The sequence below is a fragment of the Oncorhynchus clarkii genome, unplaced genomic scaffold (genome assembly GCF_045791955.1).
Source record: "Oncorhynchus clarkii lewisi isolate Uvic-CL-2024 unplaced genomic scaffold, UVic_Ocla_1.0 unplaced_contig_2048_pilon_pilon, whole genome shotgun sequence".
NCBI classification, from domain to species: domain Eukaryota; kingdom Metazoa; phylum Chordata; class Actinopteri; order Salmoniformes; family Salmonidae; genus Oncorhynchus; species Oncorhynchus clarkii.
In genome coordinates this window covers 218166-237500 of record NW_027257988.1, presented here as the reverse complement: position 1 = coordinate 237500, position 19335 = coordinate 218166, and the positions used below count along the sequence as shown (strand labels likewise).

The following is a 19335-nucleotide window of genomic DNA, read 5'->3' as shown; positions in this document are numbered from 1 at the left end:
TTCATACTGTATGCAAACAGCGGAGGACGACACACTGCAAAGACATAGAACCAACCTGCTACACTTTAACATCATCAAATCAAACACATCATTTATTTAACAGAGATTATTAGTAGGGATGTGGCAGTAACTCATTCTAAAACAATGAACGGGTTCTTGGTGGTATACTGCCCTCTAGTGGAGAAACACCAATGTCCAGCTTCATGGGACTGATTCGGTTCATACAAATGAATTGTTTCAATGAAAAGCTGTCAGTTTTGGATCCTGATTAAATAGTGGTGTCAGCACACTAGAGTGGATCCTGATTAAATAGTGGTGTCAGTATACTAGAGTGGATCCTGATTAAATAGTGGTGTCAGTATACTAGAGTGGATCTTATGTGATTAAATTGTGGTGTCAGTATACTAGAGTGGATCCTGATTAAATAGTGGTGTCAGTACACTAGAGTGGATCCTTAGTGATTAAATAGTGGTGTCAGTACACTAGAGTGGATCCTAAGTGATTAAATAGTGGTGTCAGTAAACTAGAGTGGATCCTAAGTGATTAAATAGTGGTGTCAGTACACTAGAGTGGATCCTAAGTGATTAAATAGTGGTGTCAGTACACTAGAGTGGATATGTTTGGATGACTTACCCTGATACTCCTCTTCCTCTTAGGCCACCTCTGCAACAGGTACATGCAGGCAACAAGTACATGCAGGTTACAAGCACAACACACTGTCACAGTTAGTAGAGGAACAAAAACATGCAAGTATATCTGTAGAATATGGTAGACATCATAGTTGGGGTCAATTCCATCAAATCAGGAAGTTAAAAACTCATTCTCATTTTCTTCAAAGCTTCTCTATGAGGAACAAATGGAATTGGAATTTCAGTTGACTTCCTGAATCGACTGAACTGAAAAGGAATTGACCCCAAGCCTGTTAGATATGGTATATTGTATTGTCTAGTTCCTTACAGAGTTCCTCTCGTTGTCTCTATCCCTAAGAGAGAGAGACATGTCCAGCATGATGACTCCCATGTCCTCCTCCAGACTGTTGGGGTCGTCCAGACGCACGGACAGCTCACACACCCTGGGGATACAACAGGGTTACCTTAGCATAAAACATGGTTCAGTTAGCCTGGGTTAGCTTAGAATAGTCACTATTCAGTTAGCCTGGGTTAGTTCAGATCGGGCTGTGACAGACAGATGGACGATAGGGGGTTTGTACATTTTTTCACATGGATATGCTTCTTAATAAAAAACCTTCTTGAAACAAGTCATTACACTTTGTTATGCCAGATTGGAGATGATCTGTCTCCTTATGAAGAAATGCCATGTTGGAGAGGATCTGTCTCATTATGAAGAAATGCCAGGTTGGAGAGAATCAGTCTCATTACGAAGAAATGCCATGTTGGAGAGGATCTGTCTCATTATGAAGAAATGCCAGGTTGGAGATGATCTGTCTCATTATGAAGAAATGCCAGGTTGGAGATGATCTGTGTTATTATGAAGAAATGCCAGGTTGGAGATGATCTGCCTCATTATGAAGAAATGCCATGTTGGAGATGATCTGTCTCATTATGAAGAAATGCCAGGTTGGAGAGAATCAGTCTCATTATGAAGAAATGCCAGGTTGGAGAGAATCAGTCTCATTATGAAGAAATGCCAGGTTGGAGATGATCTGTCTCATTATGAAGAAATGCCAGGTTGGAGAGAATCAGTCTCATTATGAAGAAATGCCAGGTTGGAGAGAATCAGTCTCATTATGAAGAAATGCCAGGTTGGAGATGATCTGTCTCATTATGAAGAAATGCCAGGTTGGAGATGATCAGTCTCATTATGAAGAAATGCCAGGTTGGAGATGATCTGTCTCATTATGAAGAAATGCCAGGTTGGAGAGAATCAGTCTCATTATGAAGAAATGCCAGGTTGGAGAGAATCAGTCTCATTGTGAAGAAATGCCAGGTTGGAGATGATCTGTCTCATTATGAAGAAATGCCAGGTTGGAGAGAATCAGTCTCATTATGAAGAAATGCCAGGTTGGAGAGGATCTGTCTCATTATGAAGAAATGCCAGGTTGGAGAGAATCAGTCTCATTATGAAGAAATGCCAGGTTGGAGATGATCTGTCTCATTATGAAGAAATGCCAGGTTGGAGAGGATCTGTCTCATTATGAAGAAATGCCAGGTTGGAGAGGATCTGTCTCATTATGAAGAAATGCCAGGTTGGAGAGAATCAGTATCATTATGAAGAAATGCCAGGTTGGAGAGAATCAGTCTCATTATGAAGAAATGCCAGGTTGGAGAGAATCAGTATCATTATGAGGAAATGCCAGGTTGGAGAGAATCTGTCTCATTATGAAGAAATGCCAGGTTGGAGATGATCTGTCTCATTATGAAGAAATGCCAGGTTGGAGATGATCAGTGTTATTTTCGTATAGACAACATTAACGGCATCAGAATACTTGTCTGTATTGACGTGTGTAACTGATAGACACACACCAGGTGTTAATGTTTTACATGTGCTAGATTACTTTACTGATCATATTGCACTATAAACTGAGATTAGCTCTGGTTGCTGCATCTCTCACCTCTCTCACCTCTCTAACCTCTAGGTTACCTGCTGCCAGAGTTACAACAATCAATATCTCCTGAAAATTGTGACATTTTAAAATGTGTCACTCACTTTTCCATCTCCAGATCACTGAGGAGAAGGTAGCTGGATCCCATGAAGTCATCCATGGTCAGATCCCGGTCATACACCTGCAAGGTAGACCAGACGAAGATGCTTAATGAAGAGTGAAACAGAACAAAGAGCAGAAACACTCGTCTGACCAGAACGGCCCCTACTGGGCCCCACACATGAGGTATGTCCTAACCCCTACCTTAATATACAGTCTCTGGTCCAGGTCTCTGACAGGGAAAGAGAAGGACTCGTTCCATGTTGGGTTGAGGTTCTTATAAACCACTTTGCTCTTGTATAGTGTCTTCCCATCCAGTTTAAACTTTACATAAGGATCACTTGTACCTGAGAACGGACAAAACACGGAGAAGGAATATCTCTATGAGAGGACAGATGACTTCATCATACACTATGGACCGGATTTAATGTAATTATTATGGGGTGGCCTCAGTGGGCTAGTGGTTAGTGTGTCTGTGCACTGAGGTTGGAAGGTTGGTGCGAGTGAACTCGCAGTCACCATTTCCTTGTACTGTGTAACATGTGTATCCTGTGCATATGACTAATAAACTGGCTCTTGGTTAATGATTAATGGAATGCAAACAATAAGCAGGAAGAGATTTCACTGAGAGTCAGGAAGAAAAACACGATTCCTCTCCATCTCAACACAACGTCAGTGGACTCACTACTCTACATTCAGTCATCTTCTAGCTCACATCTCAAGTCATGTCTGAGTACTGAGAGAGTTTCTTCCAGAGGAAGTGGTTTTGATGATGGGCTCAATGTGAGACGGCACAGTTTCCTAAGAGAACCAGTCACGACAACTCAGTATCCGTGGTGCAACATTTAGAAGAGCAATGGTGAAAACCGTCAACTGTTAATAGGAGTCAATATCTTCACTACTCTAGACATGAACAGTATCTTCACTACTCTAGATATGAACAATATCTTCACTACTCTAGACATGAACAGTATCTTCACTACTCTACACATGAACAATATCTTCACTACTCTAGACATGAACAGTATCTTCACTACTCTAGACATGAACAGTATCTTCACAAGTATCTTCACTACTCTAGACATGAACAGTATCTTCACTACTCTAGACATGAATAGTATCTTCACTACTCTAGACATGAACAGCATCTTCACTACCCTAGACATGAACAGTATCTTCACTACTCTAGACATGAACAAGATCTTCACTACCCTAGACATGAACAGTATCTTCACTACTTTAGACATGAACAGTATCGTCACTACTCTAGACATGAACAGTATCTTCACTACTCTAGACAAGAACAGGAGTCAATAGTCAATATCTTCACTACTCTAGATATGGACAGGAGTCAATAGTCAATATCTTCACTACTCTAGACATGAACAGTATCTTCACTACTCTAGACATGAACAGTATCTTCACTACTCTAGACATGAACAGGTGTCAATATCTTCACTACTCTAGACATGAACAAGAGTCTAAATCTTCACTAATCTAGACATGAACAACATCTTCACTACCCTAGACATGAACAGTATCTTCACTACTCTAGACATGAACAGCATCTTCACTACCCTAGACATGAACAGTATCTTCACTACTCTAGACATGAACAGCATCTTCACTACCCTAGATATGAACAGCATCTTCACTACTCTAGACATGAACAGGTGTCAATATCTTCACTACTCTAGACATGAACAAGAGTTAAAATCTTCACTACTCTAGACATGAACAACATCTTCACTACTCTAGACATGAACAGCATCTTCACTACTCTAGACATGAACAGTATCTTCACTACTCTAGACATGAACAGTATCTTCACTACTCTAGACATGAACAGTATCTTCACTACTCTAGACATGAACAATATCTTCACTACTCTAGACATGAACAGTATCTTCACTACTCTAGACATGAACAGTATCTTCACTACCCTAGACATGAACAGTGTCTTCACTACTCTAGACATGAACAGCATCTTCACTACTCTAGACATGAACAGTATCTTCACTACTCTAGACATGAACAGTATCTTCACTACTCTAGACATGAACAATATCTTCACTACTCTAGACATGAACAGTATCTTCACTACTCTAGACATGAACAATATCTTCACTACTCTAGACATGAACAGTATCTTCACTACTCTAGACATGAACAGTATCTTCACTACCCTAGACATGAACAGTGTCTTCACTACTCTAGACATGAACAGCATCTTCACTACTCTAGACATGAACAGTATCTTCACTACTCTAGACATGAACATTATCTTCACTACTCTAGACATGAACAAGAGTCAAAATCTTCACTACTCTAGACATGAACAGTATCTTCACTACTCTAGATATGGACAGGAGACAATATCTTCACTACTCAAGAAATGTATATTTTTGTGCCGTGTACAACGCACGACTTCCACCAGCCGAAAAAGCAAAGAAGTAACATTAACACTGTGCCTTCTCAATGCAGTCACTGGTAACATTAACACTGTGTCTTCTCAATGCAGTCACTGGTAACATAACACTGTGTCTTCTCAATGCAGTCACTGGTAACATTAACACTGTGCCTTCTCAATACAGTCACTGGTAACATTAACACTGTGTCTTCTCAATGCAGTCACTGGTAACATAACACTGTGTCTTCTCAATGCAGTCGCTGGTAACATTAACACTGTGCCTTCTCAATGCAGTCACTGGTAACATTAACACTGTGTCTTCTCAATACAGTCACTGGTAACATTAACACTGTGTCTTCTCAATGCAGTCACTGGTAACATAACACTGTGTCTTCTCAATGCAGTCACTGGTAACATTAACACTGTGCCTTCTCAATGCAGTCACTGGTAACATTAACACTGTGTCTTCTCAATGCAGTCACTGGTAACATTAACACTGTGTCTTCTCAATGCAGTCACTGGTAACATTAACACTGTGCCTTCTCAATGCAGTCACTGGTAACATAACACTGTGTCTTCTCAATGCAGTCACTGGTAACATTAACACTGTGTCTTCTCAATGCAGTCACTGGTAACATTAACACTGTGTCTTCTCAATGCAGTCGCTGGTAACATTAACACTGTGCCTTCTCAATGCAGTCACTGGTAACATTAACACTGTGCCTTCTCAATGCAGTCACTGGTAACATAACACTATGCCTTCTCAATGCAGTCACTGGTAACATTAACACTATGCCTTCTCAATGCAGTCACTGGTAACATAACACTGTGCCTTCTCAATGCAGTCACTGGTAACATTAACACTGTGTCTTCTCAATGCAGTCGCTGGTAACATTAACACTGTGTCTTCTCAATGCAGTCACTGGTAACATTAACACTGTGTCTTCTCAATGCAGTCACTGGTAACATAACACTGTGTCTTCTCAATACAGTCGCTGGTAACATTAACACTGTGTCTTCTCAATGCAGTCACTGGTAACATAACACTGTGTCTTCTCAATACAGTCGCTGGTAACATTAACACTGTGTCTTCTCAATGCAGTCACTGGTAACATAACACTGTGTCTTCTCAATGCAGTCACTGGTAACATTAACATTGTGCCTTCTCAATGCAGTCACTGGTAACATAACACTGTGTCTTCTCAATGCAGTCACTGGTAACATTAACACTGTGTCTTCTCAATACAGTCACTGGTAACATTAACACTGTGCCTTCTCAATGCAGTCACTGGTAACATAACACTGTGTCTTCTCAATACAGTCACTGGTAACATTAACACTGTGTCTTCTCAATGCAGTCACTGGTAACATTAACACTGTGTCTTCTCAATACAGTCACTGGTAACATTAACACTGTGCCACCTCAATGCAGTCACTGTGCTCGTATTATAAAGGAGAACTATCGCCTTATGGTGTGGATAGTCGTGCTACAAGCCCAGCTTCAGATACAATCGTTATGCAAGGGTCATTTCAGTGTAGCAAAGGATGAAACAGCGTCTGTGCCACCAGTAAGTACAGATAGTAGTATAAATCCCCTCGCACGGTCCCCGCAGCCGGACAACTTTCTCACGGTTTCTGGAAGGAAATGCTGTAGGAATGCTCAACCGGTCATTCAGCCGACAGAAACTTTCAACCGGTTTTCCCCATTAAGCAGCGAGTCGGAGTTAGAGGCCGAGTCTTCTCTGGTCTCTCCTCCTCCCGTTACGGGGTCTGAGATGCCAAAGCTTCCCACCATTAGCTCTGACTAATGTAAAACCCTAGTCATTGGCGACTCCATTACCCGCAGTATTAAACTTAAAACGAATCATCCAGTGATCATTCACTGTTTACCGGGGGGCAGGGCTACCGACGTTAAGGCTAATCTGAAGATGGTGCTGGCTAAAGCTAAAACTGGCGAGTGTAGAGAGTATAGAGATATTGTTATCCACATCGGCACCAACGATGATAGGATGAAACAGTCAGAGGTCACCAAGCGCAACAAAGCTTCAGCCTGTAAATGAGCTAGAAAGATGTGTCAGCATCTAGTAATCGTCTCTGGCCTCCACAAGCAGGACCAGGCCTGGCCTGCTGAGGAGTGACGGACTCCATCCTAGCTGGAGGGGTGCTCTCATCTTATCTACCAACACAGACAGGGCTCTAACTCCTCTAGCTCCACAATGAGATAGGGTGCAGGCCAGGCAGCAGGCTGTTATCCAGCCTGCCAGTTTAGTGGAGTCTGCCACTAGCACAGTCAGTGTAGTCAGCTCAGCTATCCCCATTGAGACCATGTCTGTGCCTCGATCTAGGTTGGGCAAACTAAACATGACAGTGTTCGCCTGAGCAATCTCACTGGAATAAAGACCTCCTCCATTCTTGTCATTATTGAAAGAGATCGTGATATCTCACATCTCAAAATAGGGCTACTTAATGTTAGATCCCTCACTTCCATGGCAGTTATAGTCAATGAACTAATCACGGATCATAATCTTGATGTGATTTGCCTGACAAACATGGCTTAAGCCTGATGAATGTACTGTGTTAAATGAAGCCTCTCCTCCTGGTTACACTAGTTACTATATCCCCTATATATTGTTTTAATTTTATGACTGCATTATCAATTTTTTGAACTTCTAGTCATGAAATCTATGCAGCCTACTCAATCGCTTTTTATAGCTACTGTTTACAGGCCTCCTGGGCCGTATACCGTGTCCCTCACTGAAGTCCCTGAATTCCTATCGGACCTCGCAGTCATGGCAGATAATATTCACATATTTGGTGACTTCAATATTTACAAGGAAAAGTCCACAGGTCTCTAACGACCAAGTTTTATGTGTTATGAAGTGTGATAACAGTCTTACCACAGAGGTCTCTAATGACCAGGTTTTATGTGTTATGAAGTGTAATAACAGTCTTACCACAGAGGTCTCTGATGACCAGGTTTTATGTGTTATGAAGTGTAATAACAGTCTTACCACAGAGGTCTCTAATGACCAGGTTTTATGTGTTATGAAGAGTTATGAAGTGTAATAACAGTCTTACCACAGAGGTCTCTGATGACCAGGTTTTATGTGTTATGAAGTGTAATAACAGTCTTACCACAGCGGTCTCTGATGACCAGGTTTTATGTGTTATGAAGTGTAATAACAGCGTTACCACAGAGGTCTCTGATGACCAGGTTTTATGTGTTATGAAGTGTAATAACAGCGTTACCACAGATGTCTCTGATGACCAGGTTTTATGTGTTATGAAGTGTAATAACAGCGTTACCACAGAGGTCTCTGATGACCAGGTTTTATGTGTTATGAAGTGTAATAACAGTCTTACCACAGCGTTCTCTGATGACCAGGTTTTATGTGTTATGAAGTGTTATGAAGTGTAATAACAGTCTTACCACAGCGGTCTCTGATGACCAGGTTTTATGTGTTATGAAGTGTAATAACAGCGTTACCACAGCGGTCTCTGATGACCAGGTTTTATGTGTTATGAAGTGTAATAACAGCGTTACCACAGCGGTCTCTGATGACCAGGTTTTATGTGTTATGAAGTGTAATAACAGCGTTACCACAGCGGTCTCTGATGACCAGGTTTTATGTGTTATGAAGTGTAATAACAGCGTTACCACAGCGGTCTCTGATGACCAGGTTTTATGTGTTATGAAGTGTAATAACAGCGTTACCACAGATGTCTCTGATGACCAGGTTTTATGTGTTATGAAGTGTAATAACAGTCTTACCACAGCGGTCTCTGATGACCAGGTTTTATGTGTTATGAAGTGTAATAACAGCGTTACCACAGAGGTCTCTGATGACCAGGTTTTATGTGTTATGAAGTGTAATAACAGTCTTACCACAGCGGTCTCTGATGACCAGGTTTTATGTGTTATGAAGTGTAATAACAGCGTTACCACAGCGGTCTCTGATGACCAGGTTTTATGTGTTATGAAGTGTAATAACAGCGTTACCACAGCGGTCTCTGATGACCAGGTTTTATGTGTTATGAAGTGTAATAACAGCGTTACCACAGATGTCTCTGATGACCAGGTTTTATGTGTTATGAAGTGTAATAACAGTCTTACCACAGCGGTCTCTGATGACCAGGTTTTATGTGTTATGAAGTGTAATAACAGCGTTACCACAGAGGTCTCTGATGACCAGGTTTTATGTGTTATGAAGTGTAATAACAGTCTTACCACAGCGGTCTCTGATGACCAGGTTTTATGTGTTATGAAGTGTAATAACAGCGTTACCACAGCGGTCTCTGATGACCAGGTTTTATGTGTTATGAAGTGTAATAACAGCGTTACCACAGCGGTCTCTGATGACCAGGTTTTATGTGTTATGAAGTGTAATAACAGCGTTACCACAGCGGTCTCTGATGACCAGGTTTTATGTGTTATGAAGTGTAATAACAGCGTTACCACAGCGGTCTCTGATGACCAGGTTGCGTCCTTGCTTCAGGTTGATAGAGAGGAGGTAGGACCTCTGGGACTCTCTGGTGCTGTCGGATACACTCAGCATCTCAGTAGGACTCCCAATCTCAAACTGTTGGAGTACATAGATGACGGAAACACTTGAGCAAATGAGGGATATAACATCTATTGAAAGCAGTAACCACAGGTGAGGTTCCTGAGGTCATAAGCAATTAACACATCCCATCATGCTTAGGGTCATGTAGGAAATGTCCAGATCAATATTTTGGCTTCCATGGTTTAAAGGGTGTTTGTGTCTCAGCCACCAGATCTCAACCCAGAGGGGGTTTAAAGGGGGTTGGTGTCTCAGTCACCAGATCTCAACCCAGAGGGGGTTTAAAGGGGGTTTGTGTCTCAGTCACCAGATCTCAACCCAGAGGAGGTTTAAAGGGGGTTTGTGTCTCAGCCACCAGATCTCAACCCAGAGGGGATTTAAAGGGGGTTTGTGTCTAAGCCACCAGATCTCAACCAAGAGGGGGTTTAAAGGGGGTTTGTGTCTCAGCCACCAGATCTCAACCCAGAGGGGGTTTAAAGGGGGTTTGTGTCTCAGTCACCAGATCTCAACCCAGAGGGGGTTTAAAGGGGGTTTGTGTCTCAGTCACCAGATCTCAACCCAGAGGGGGTTTAAAGGGGGGTTTGTGTCTCAGTCACCAGATCTCAACCCAGAGGGGGTTTAAAGGGGGTTTGTGTCTCAGTCACCAGATCTCAACCCAGAGGGGGTTTAAAGGGGGTTTGTCTCAGTCACCAGATCTCAACCCAGAGGGGGTTTAAAGGGGGTTTGTGTCTCAGTCACCAGATCTCAACCCAGTTGAACAATTATGGGAGATTAAGGAACGGCGCCTGAGACAGCGTTTTCTACCACCATCAACAACACAGACCAGACCAGCTCAGAGCTCTAACTCTATAACCCTGACCAGACCAGCTCAGAGCATGATGACCCTGTCCAGACCAGACCAGCTCAGAGCATGATGACCCTGTCCAGACCAGACCAGCTCAGAGCATGATGACCCTGTCCAGACCAGACCAGCTCAGAGCATGATGACCCTGTCCAGACCAGACCAGCTCAGAGCATGATGACCCTGTCCAGACCAGACCAGCTCAGAGCATGATGACCCTGTCCAGACCAGACCAGCTCAGAGCATGATGACCCTGTCCAGACCAGACCAGCTCAGAGCATGATGACCCTGTCCAGACCAGACCAGCTCAGAGCATGATGACCCTGTCCAGACCAGACCAGCTCAGAGCATGATGACCCTGTCCAGACCAGACCAGCTCAGAGCTCAAACCCTTTCAGTCAGTCAGCCAGTCAGTCAGCCAGTCAGCCAGTCAGTCAGCAAATCAGCCAGTCAGTCAGTCAGCAAATCAGCCAGTCAGTCAGTCAGCCAGTCAGTCAGCAAATCAGCCAGTCAGTCAGCAAATCAGCCAGTCAGTCAGTGAACAAGCCAGTCAGTCAGCCAGTCAGCCAGCAAATCAGCCAGTCAGTCAGTGAACCAGCCAGTCAGCCAGCAAATCAGCCAGCCAGTCAGTCAGTCAGCCAATCAGTGGTACAGTGTCCATTAGGGACCAGGCATTAGACTGCTGTGGTACAGTGTCCATTAGGGACCAGGCGGTAGACTGCTGTGGTACAGTGTCCATTAAGGACCAGTCTGTAGACTGCTGTGGTACAGTGTCCATTAAGGACCAGGCTGTAGACTGCTGTGGTACAGTGTCCATTAAGGACCAGGCTGTAGACTGCTGTGGTACAGTGTCCATTAGGGACCAGGCTGTAGACTGCTGTGGTACAGTGTCCATTAGGGACCAGTCTGTAGACTGCTGTGGTACAGTGTCCATTAGGGACCAGGCTGTAGACTGCTGTGGTACAGTGTCCATTAGGGACCAGGCTGTAGACTGCTGTGGTACAGTGTCCATTAGGGACCTGGCTGTAGACTGCTGTGGTACAGTGTCCATTAAGGACCAGGCTGTAGACTGCTGTGGTACAGTGTCCATTAGGGACCAGGCTGTAGACTGCTGTGGTACAGTGTGCCCTTGATTTAGAACTTACACTGTTGTTCTCTGTGTCTTGTGATGTTTGGGCCTCAAGGTCATGGCTGTCACCGTTCTGCTGTTGAGACAGACACATGTTCATTCCATTAACAAACAGTCACAACCCACAAGATACAGTATTATCCTGTTATACCATGATGTCAGCAGAAACAAAGCCTGAGAGAAAGGGTTAGGGTTAGACACATGTTCATTCAAACAGTCACAACCCACAAGATACAGTATTATCCTGTTATACCATGATGTCAGCAGAAACAAAGCCTGAGAGAAACAATGACAGTAAGATTTCCAGATCAAGTCCATGTAACATGTTGGAAGTACATCTATACAGACAGACGTAGGATCTTAATTTGACCTATATTGTAACAGAAAAATAATCCTGCAGCAACAGGATTTGAAAGTTTAGTCGACAATGTTGCTTGATCGGTGGTTAGGCTATTAGCTGGCCGGAAGTAGGCTAGATGAAAAGGGCAATGCTGTTAATATAACCGTGTGTTAGTATGGGATTTCAGATCATTTATGTAGATCATCAAGCTCATCTGAATCTCCTGCCATGCAGGAAAATGTTCAGCAACAAAAGAGTGATCAAATGACGATCCTAAACCTGTAAACTATACACATCAGATTACTACAACTATAGTGTTCCATACACATCAGATTACTACTACTACAACTACTACTACTACTACTACAACTACTACAACTACTATAGTGTTCCATACACATCAGATTACTACTACTACAACTACTACTACTACTACTACTACTACAACTACTACAACTACTATAGTGTTCCATACACATCAGATTACTACTACCACTACTACTACTACTACTACTACTACTACTACTATAGTGTTCCATACACATCAGATTACTACTACTACTACTACTACTACTACTACTACTACTACTATAGTGTTCCATACACATCAGATTACTACTACCACTACTACTACTACTACTACTACTACTACTACTACTACAACTATAGTGTTCCATACACATCAGATTACTACTACTACTACTACTACTACTATAGTGTTCCATACACATCAGATTACTACTACCACTACTACTACTACTACTACTACTACTACTACTACTACAACTATAGTGTTCCATACACATCAGATTACTACTACTACTACTACTACTACTACTACTACTACTACTACTATAGTGTTCCATACACATCAGATTACTACTACTACTACTACTACTACTACTACTACTACTACTACTACTACTACTACAGTGTTCCATACACATCAGATTACTACTACTACTACTACTACTACTACTACTACTACTACTACTACAACTATAGTGTTCCATACACATCAGATTACTACTACTACTACTACTACTACTACTACTACTACTACTACTATAGTGTTCCATACACATCAGATTACTACTACCACTACTACTACTACTACTACTACTACAACTACTACTACAACAACTACTACTACTACTACTACAACTACAACAACTACTACTACAACTATAGTGTTCCATACACATCAGATTACTACTACTACTACAACAACTACTACTACTACTACTACTACTACTACTACTACTACTACTACTACTACTACTACTACTACTACTACTACTACTACTACTACTACTACTACTACTACTACTAATACTATAGTGTTCCATACACATCAGATTACTACTACTACTACAACAACTACTACTACTACTACAACTACTACTACTATTACTACAACTATAGTGTTCCATACACATCAGATTACTACTACTACTACTACTACTACTACTACTACTAGTGTTCCATACACATCAGATTACTACAACTACTACTACTACTACTACTACTACTACTACTACTACTATAGTGTTCCATACACATCAGATTACTACTACTACTACTACTAACTCAAAAAAGTTCTGGGACACTGTAAAGTCCATGGAGAATAAGAACACCTCCTCCCAGCTGCCCACTGCACTGAAGATAGGAAACACTGTCACCACTGATAAATCCACCATAATTGAAAATTTCAATAAGCATTTTTCTACTGCTGGCCATGCTTTCCACCTGGCTACTCCTACCCCTGTCAACAGCACTGCACCCCCAACAGCAACTCGCCCAAGCCTTCCCCATTTCTCCTTCTCCCAAATCCATTCAGCTGATGTTCTGAAAGAGCTGCAAAATCTGGACCCCTACAAATCAGCCGGGCTAGACAATCTGGACCCTTTCTTTCTAAAATTATCTGCCGAAATTGTTGCCACCCCTATTACTAGCCTGTTCAACCTCTCTTTCGTGTCGTCTGAGATTCCCAAAGATTGGAAAGCAGCTGCGGTCATCCCCCTCTTCAAAGGGGGGGACACTCTTGACCCAAACTGCTACAGACCTATATCTATCCTACCATGCCTTTCTAAGGTCTTCGAAAGCCAAGTCAACAAACAGATTACCGACCATTTCGAATCTCACCATACCTTCTCTGCTATGCAATCTGGTTTCAGAGCTGGTCATGGGTGCACCTCAGCCACGCTCAAGGTCCTAAACGATATCTTAACCGCCATCGATAAGAAACATTACTGTGCAGCCGTATTCATTGATCTGGCCAAGGCTTTCGACTCTGTCAATCACCACATCCTCATCGGCAGACTCAACAGCCTTGGTTTCTCAAATGATTGCCTCGCCTGGTTCACCAACTACTTCTCTGATAGAGTTCAGTGTGTCAAATCGGAGGGTCTGTTGTCCGGACCTCTGGCAGTCTCTATGGGGGTGCCACAGGGTTCAATTCTTGGACCGACTCTCTTCTCTGTATACATCAATGAGGTCGCTCTTGCTGCTGGTGAGTCTCTGATCCACCTCTACGCAGACGACACCATTCTGTATACTTCCGGCCCTTCTTTGGACACTGTGTTAACAACCCTCCAGGCAAGCTTCAATGCCATACAACTCTCCTTCCGTGGCCTCCAATTGCTCTTAAATACAAGTAAAACTAAATGCATGCTCTTCAACCGATCGCTACCTGCACCTACCCGCCTGTCCAACATCACTACTCTGGACGGCTCTGACTTAGAATACGTGGACAACTACAAATACTTAGGTGTCTGGTTAGACTGTAAACTCTCCTTCCAGACCCATATCAAACATCTCCAATCCAAAGTTAAATCTAGAATTGGCTTCCTATTTCGCAACAAAGCATCCTTCACTCATGCTGCCAAACATACCCTTGTAAAACTGACCATCCTACCAATCCTCGACTTTGGCGATGTAATTTACAAAATAGCCTCCAATACCCTACTCAACAAATTGGATGCAGTCTATCACAGTGCAATCCGTTTTGTCACCAAAGCCCCATATACTACCCACCATTGCGACCTGTACGCTCTCGTTGGCTGGCCCTCGCTTCATACTCGTCGCCAAACCCACTGGCTCCATGTCATCTACAAGACCCTGCTAGGTAAAGTCCCCCCTTATCTCAGCTCGCTGGTCACCATAGCATCTCCCACCTGTAGCACACGCTCCAGCAGGTATATCGCTCTAGTCACCCCCAAAACCAATTCTTTCTTTGGCCGCCTCTCTTTCCAGTTCTCTGCTGCCAATGACTGGAACGAACTACAAAAATCTCTGAAACTGGAAACACTTATCTCCCTCACTAGCTTTAAGCACCAACTGTCAGAGCAGCTCACAGATTACTGCACCTGTACATAGCCCACCTATAATTTAGCCCTATCAACTACCTCTTTCCCAACTGTATTTAATTTATTTATTTATTTTGCTCCTTTGCACCCCATTATTTTTATTTCTACTTTGCACATTCTTCCATTGCAAAACTACCATTCCAGTGTTTTACTTGCTATATTGTATTTACCTTGCCACCAAGGCCTTTTTTGCCTTTACCTCCCTTCTCACCTCATTTGCTCACATTGTATATAGACTTGTTTATACTTTATTATTGACTGTATGTTTGTTTTACTCCATGTGTAACTCTGTGTTGTTGTATCTGTCGAACTGCTTTGCTTTATCTTGGCCAGGTCGCAATTGTAAATGAGAACTTGTTCTCAACTTGCCTACCTAGTTAAATAAAGGTAAAATAAAACATTAAATAAATAAATACTACTACTACTACTACTACTACTACTACTAGTGTTCCATACACATCAGATTACTACAACTACTACTACTACTACTACTACTACTACTACTACTACTACTACTATAGTGTTCCATACACATCAGATTACTACTACTACTACTACTACTACTACTACTACTACTACTACTACTACTACTACTATAGTGTTCCATACACATCAGATTACTACTACTACAACTACTACTACTACTACTACTACTACTACCACTACTACTACTACAACTACTACTACTACTACTATAGTGTTCCATACACATCAGATTACTACTACTACCACTACTACTACTACTACTACTACTACTACTACTACTACTACTACTACTACTACTATAGTGTTCAATACACATCCGATTACTACTACTACTACTACTACTATTACTACTACTACTACAACTATAGTGTTCAATACACATCAGATTACTACTACTACCACTACTACTACTACTACAACTACTACAACTATAGTGTTCCATACACATCAGATTACTACTACCACTACAACTACTACTACTACTACTACTACTACCACTACCACTACTACTACTACTACAACTATAGTGTTCCATACACATCAGATTACTACTACCACTACAACTACTACTACTACTACTACTACTACTACTACTACTACTACAACTATAGTGTTCAATACACATCAGAATACTACTACTACTACTACTACTACTACTACTACTACTACTACTACAGTGTTCCATACACATCAGATTACTACTACTACTACTACTACTACTACTACTACTACTACTACTACTACTACTACTACTACTACTACTATAGTGTTCCATACACATCAGATTACTACTACCACTACAACTACTACTACTACTACTACTACTACAACTATAGTGTTCAATACACATCAGATTACTACTACTACTACTACTACTACTACTACTACTACTACTACTACTACTACTACTACAGTGTTCCATACACATCAGATTACTACTACTACTACTACTACTACTACTACTACTACTACTACAGTGTTCCATACACATCAGATTACTACTACTACTACTACTACTACTACTACTACTACTACTACTACTACTACTACTACAGTGTTCCATACACATCAGATTACTACTACTACAACAGTGTTCAATACACATCAGATGTAGTTTCTAACCATACTGTAACACACCCAGTACAGAACTAACTAATGATTACTGCTTTAAATATTGGGTTAGTGTTGTTGAACACTGGTTTAACCAAACAAACATCAGGCTGTGTGCTTAAGATAACCTTGAAGATCTTTACTGGGCTGGGATAGATTTGGACTGTTTGTCTATAGCTCGGTCCCACCCAGAGGTCATCAGTGGTTTAGCTTTTAAAAACTCAAGGCTCCTAAATGGACGTCATCGCCTTGAGTCTAACAGTAATTTTGACCATGTCTTTTTTCCTCATGACTTTATTCAGACCTGTCTGTGTCCTTGTGTCTTTCACAACACCAGAACCATGTAACCTGGGTACCAGTCTGTCTGTGTCCTTTCACAACACCAGAACCATGTAACCTGGGTACCAGTCTGTCTGTGTCTTTCACAACACCAGAACCATGTAACCTGGGTACCAGTCTGTCGGTGTCCTTTCACAACACCAGAACCATGTAACCTGGGTACCAGTCTGTCTGTGTTCTTTCACGACACCAGAACCATGTAACCTGTGTACCAGTCTGTCTGTGGCCTTGTGCCTTTCACAACACCAGAACCATGTAACCTGGGTACCAGTCTGTCTGTGTCCTTTCACAACACCAGAACCATGTAACCTGGGTACCAGTCTGTCTGTGGCCTTGTGTCTTTCACAACGCCAGAACCATGTAACCTGGGTACCAGTCTGTCTGTGTCCTTGTGTCTTTCACAACACCAGAACCATGTAACCTGGGTACCAGTCTGTCTGTGTCCTTTCACAACACCAGAACCATGTAACCTGGGTACCAGTCTGTCTGTGTCCTTGTGTCTTTCAGAACACCAGAACCATGTAACCTGGGTACCAGTCTGTCTGTGTCCTTTCACAACACCAGAACCATGTAACCTGGGTACCAGTCTGTCTGTGTCCTTTCACAACACCAGAACCATGTAACCTGGGTACCAGTCTGTCTGTGTCCTTGTGCCTTTCACAACACCAGAACTATGTAACCTGGGTACCAGTCTGTCTGTGTCCTTGTGTCTTTCAGAACACCAGAACCATGTAACCTGCGTACCAGTCTGTCTGTGCGATCACTCCATTCTCCCAAACATGACAAGGAGTTGGAATGATCGCATAAACAGACCTGGGACCAGGCTAAGAAGCATGTGGTTATGTCAACAGATCTGGGACCCGGCTAAGAAGCATGTGGTTAATTCAACAGATCTGGGACCAGGCTAAGAAGCATGTGGTTAATTCAACAGATCTGGGACCCGGCTAAGAAGCATGTGGTTAATTCAACAGATCTGGGACCAGGCTAAGAAACATGTGGTTAATTCAACAGATCTGGGACCAGGCTAAGAAACATGTGGTTATTTCAACAGATCTGGGACCAGGCTAAGAAGCATGTGGTTATTTCAACAGATCTGGGACCAGGCTAAGAAGCATGTGGTTATTTCAACAGATCTGGGACCAGGCTAAGAAGCATGTGGTTAATTCAACAGATCTGGGACCAGGCTAAGAAGCATGTGGTTAATTCAACAGATCTGGGACCAGGCTAAGAAGCATGTGGTTATTTCAACAGATCTGGGACCAGGCTAAGAAGCATGTGGTTATTTCAACAGATCTGGGACCCGGCTAAGAAACATGTGGTTATTTCAACAGATCTGGGACCAGGCTAAGAAGCATGTGGTTATTTCAACAGATCTGGGACCAGGCTAAGAAGCATGTGGTTAATTCAACAGATCTGGGACCAGGCTAAGAAGCATGTGGTTAATTCAACAGACCTGGGACCAGGCTAAGAAGCATGTGGTTATTTCAACAGATCTGGGACCAGGCTAAGAAGCATGTGGTTATTTCAACAGATCTGGGACCAGGCTAAGAAGCATGTGGTTATTTCAACAGATCTGGGACCAGGCTAAGAAGCATGTGGTTAATTCAACAGATTTGGGACCCGGCTAAGAAGCATGTGGTTAATTCAACAGATCTGGGACCAGGCTAAGAAGCATGTGGTTATTTCAACAGATCTGGGACCAGGCTAAGAAGCATGTGGTTAATTCAACAGATCTGGGACCAGGCTAAGAAGCATGTGGTTATTTCAACAGATCTGGGAACAGGCTAAGAAGCATGTGGTTAATTCAACAGATCTGGGACCAGGCTAAGAAGCATGTGGTTATTTCAACAGATCTGGGACCAGGCTAAGAAGCATGTGGTTAATTCAACAGATCTGGGACCAGGCTAAGAAGCATGTGGTTAATTCAACAGATCTGGGACCAGGCTAAGAAGCATGTGGTTATTTCAACAGATCTGGGACCAGGCTAAGAAGCATGTGGTTAATTCGTGATAATGCATCTGCTGCTGTGCATTAATATTTCCATACCACATGTATAATAGATATATAATGGATGGATTGAATAGTGAC

General features: G+C 42.4%; 1 protein-coding gene across 1 annotated transcript in view; it reads right to left on the bottom strand.

Moving 5' to 3' along the window:
• The window catches only part of LOC139394410 (multiple C2 and transmembrane domain-containing protein 2-like), a gene marked incomplete at its 3' end in the record, with an annotated part of 70537 nt that overhangs the window by 10272 nt on the left and 40930 nt on the right, over positions 1 to 19335 (bottom strand). The window contains exons 3-8 of the mRNA XM_071142467.1: positions 11621 to 11680; positions 9529 to 9652; positions 2867 to 3009; positions 2668 to 2744; positions 958 to 1072; positions 634 to 663 (exon numbers count right to left, since the gene is read on the bottom strand). Coding sequence (XP_070998568.1) covers positions 634 to 663; positions 958 to 1072; positions 2668 to 2744; positions 2867 to 3009; positions 9529 to 9652; positions 11621 to 11680 — 549 coding nt within the window. The remainder of the gene's footprint in view (positions 1 to 633; positions 664 to 957; positions 1073 to 2667; positions 2745 to 2866; positions 3010 to 9528; positions 9653 to 11620; positions 11681 to 19335) is intronic.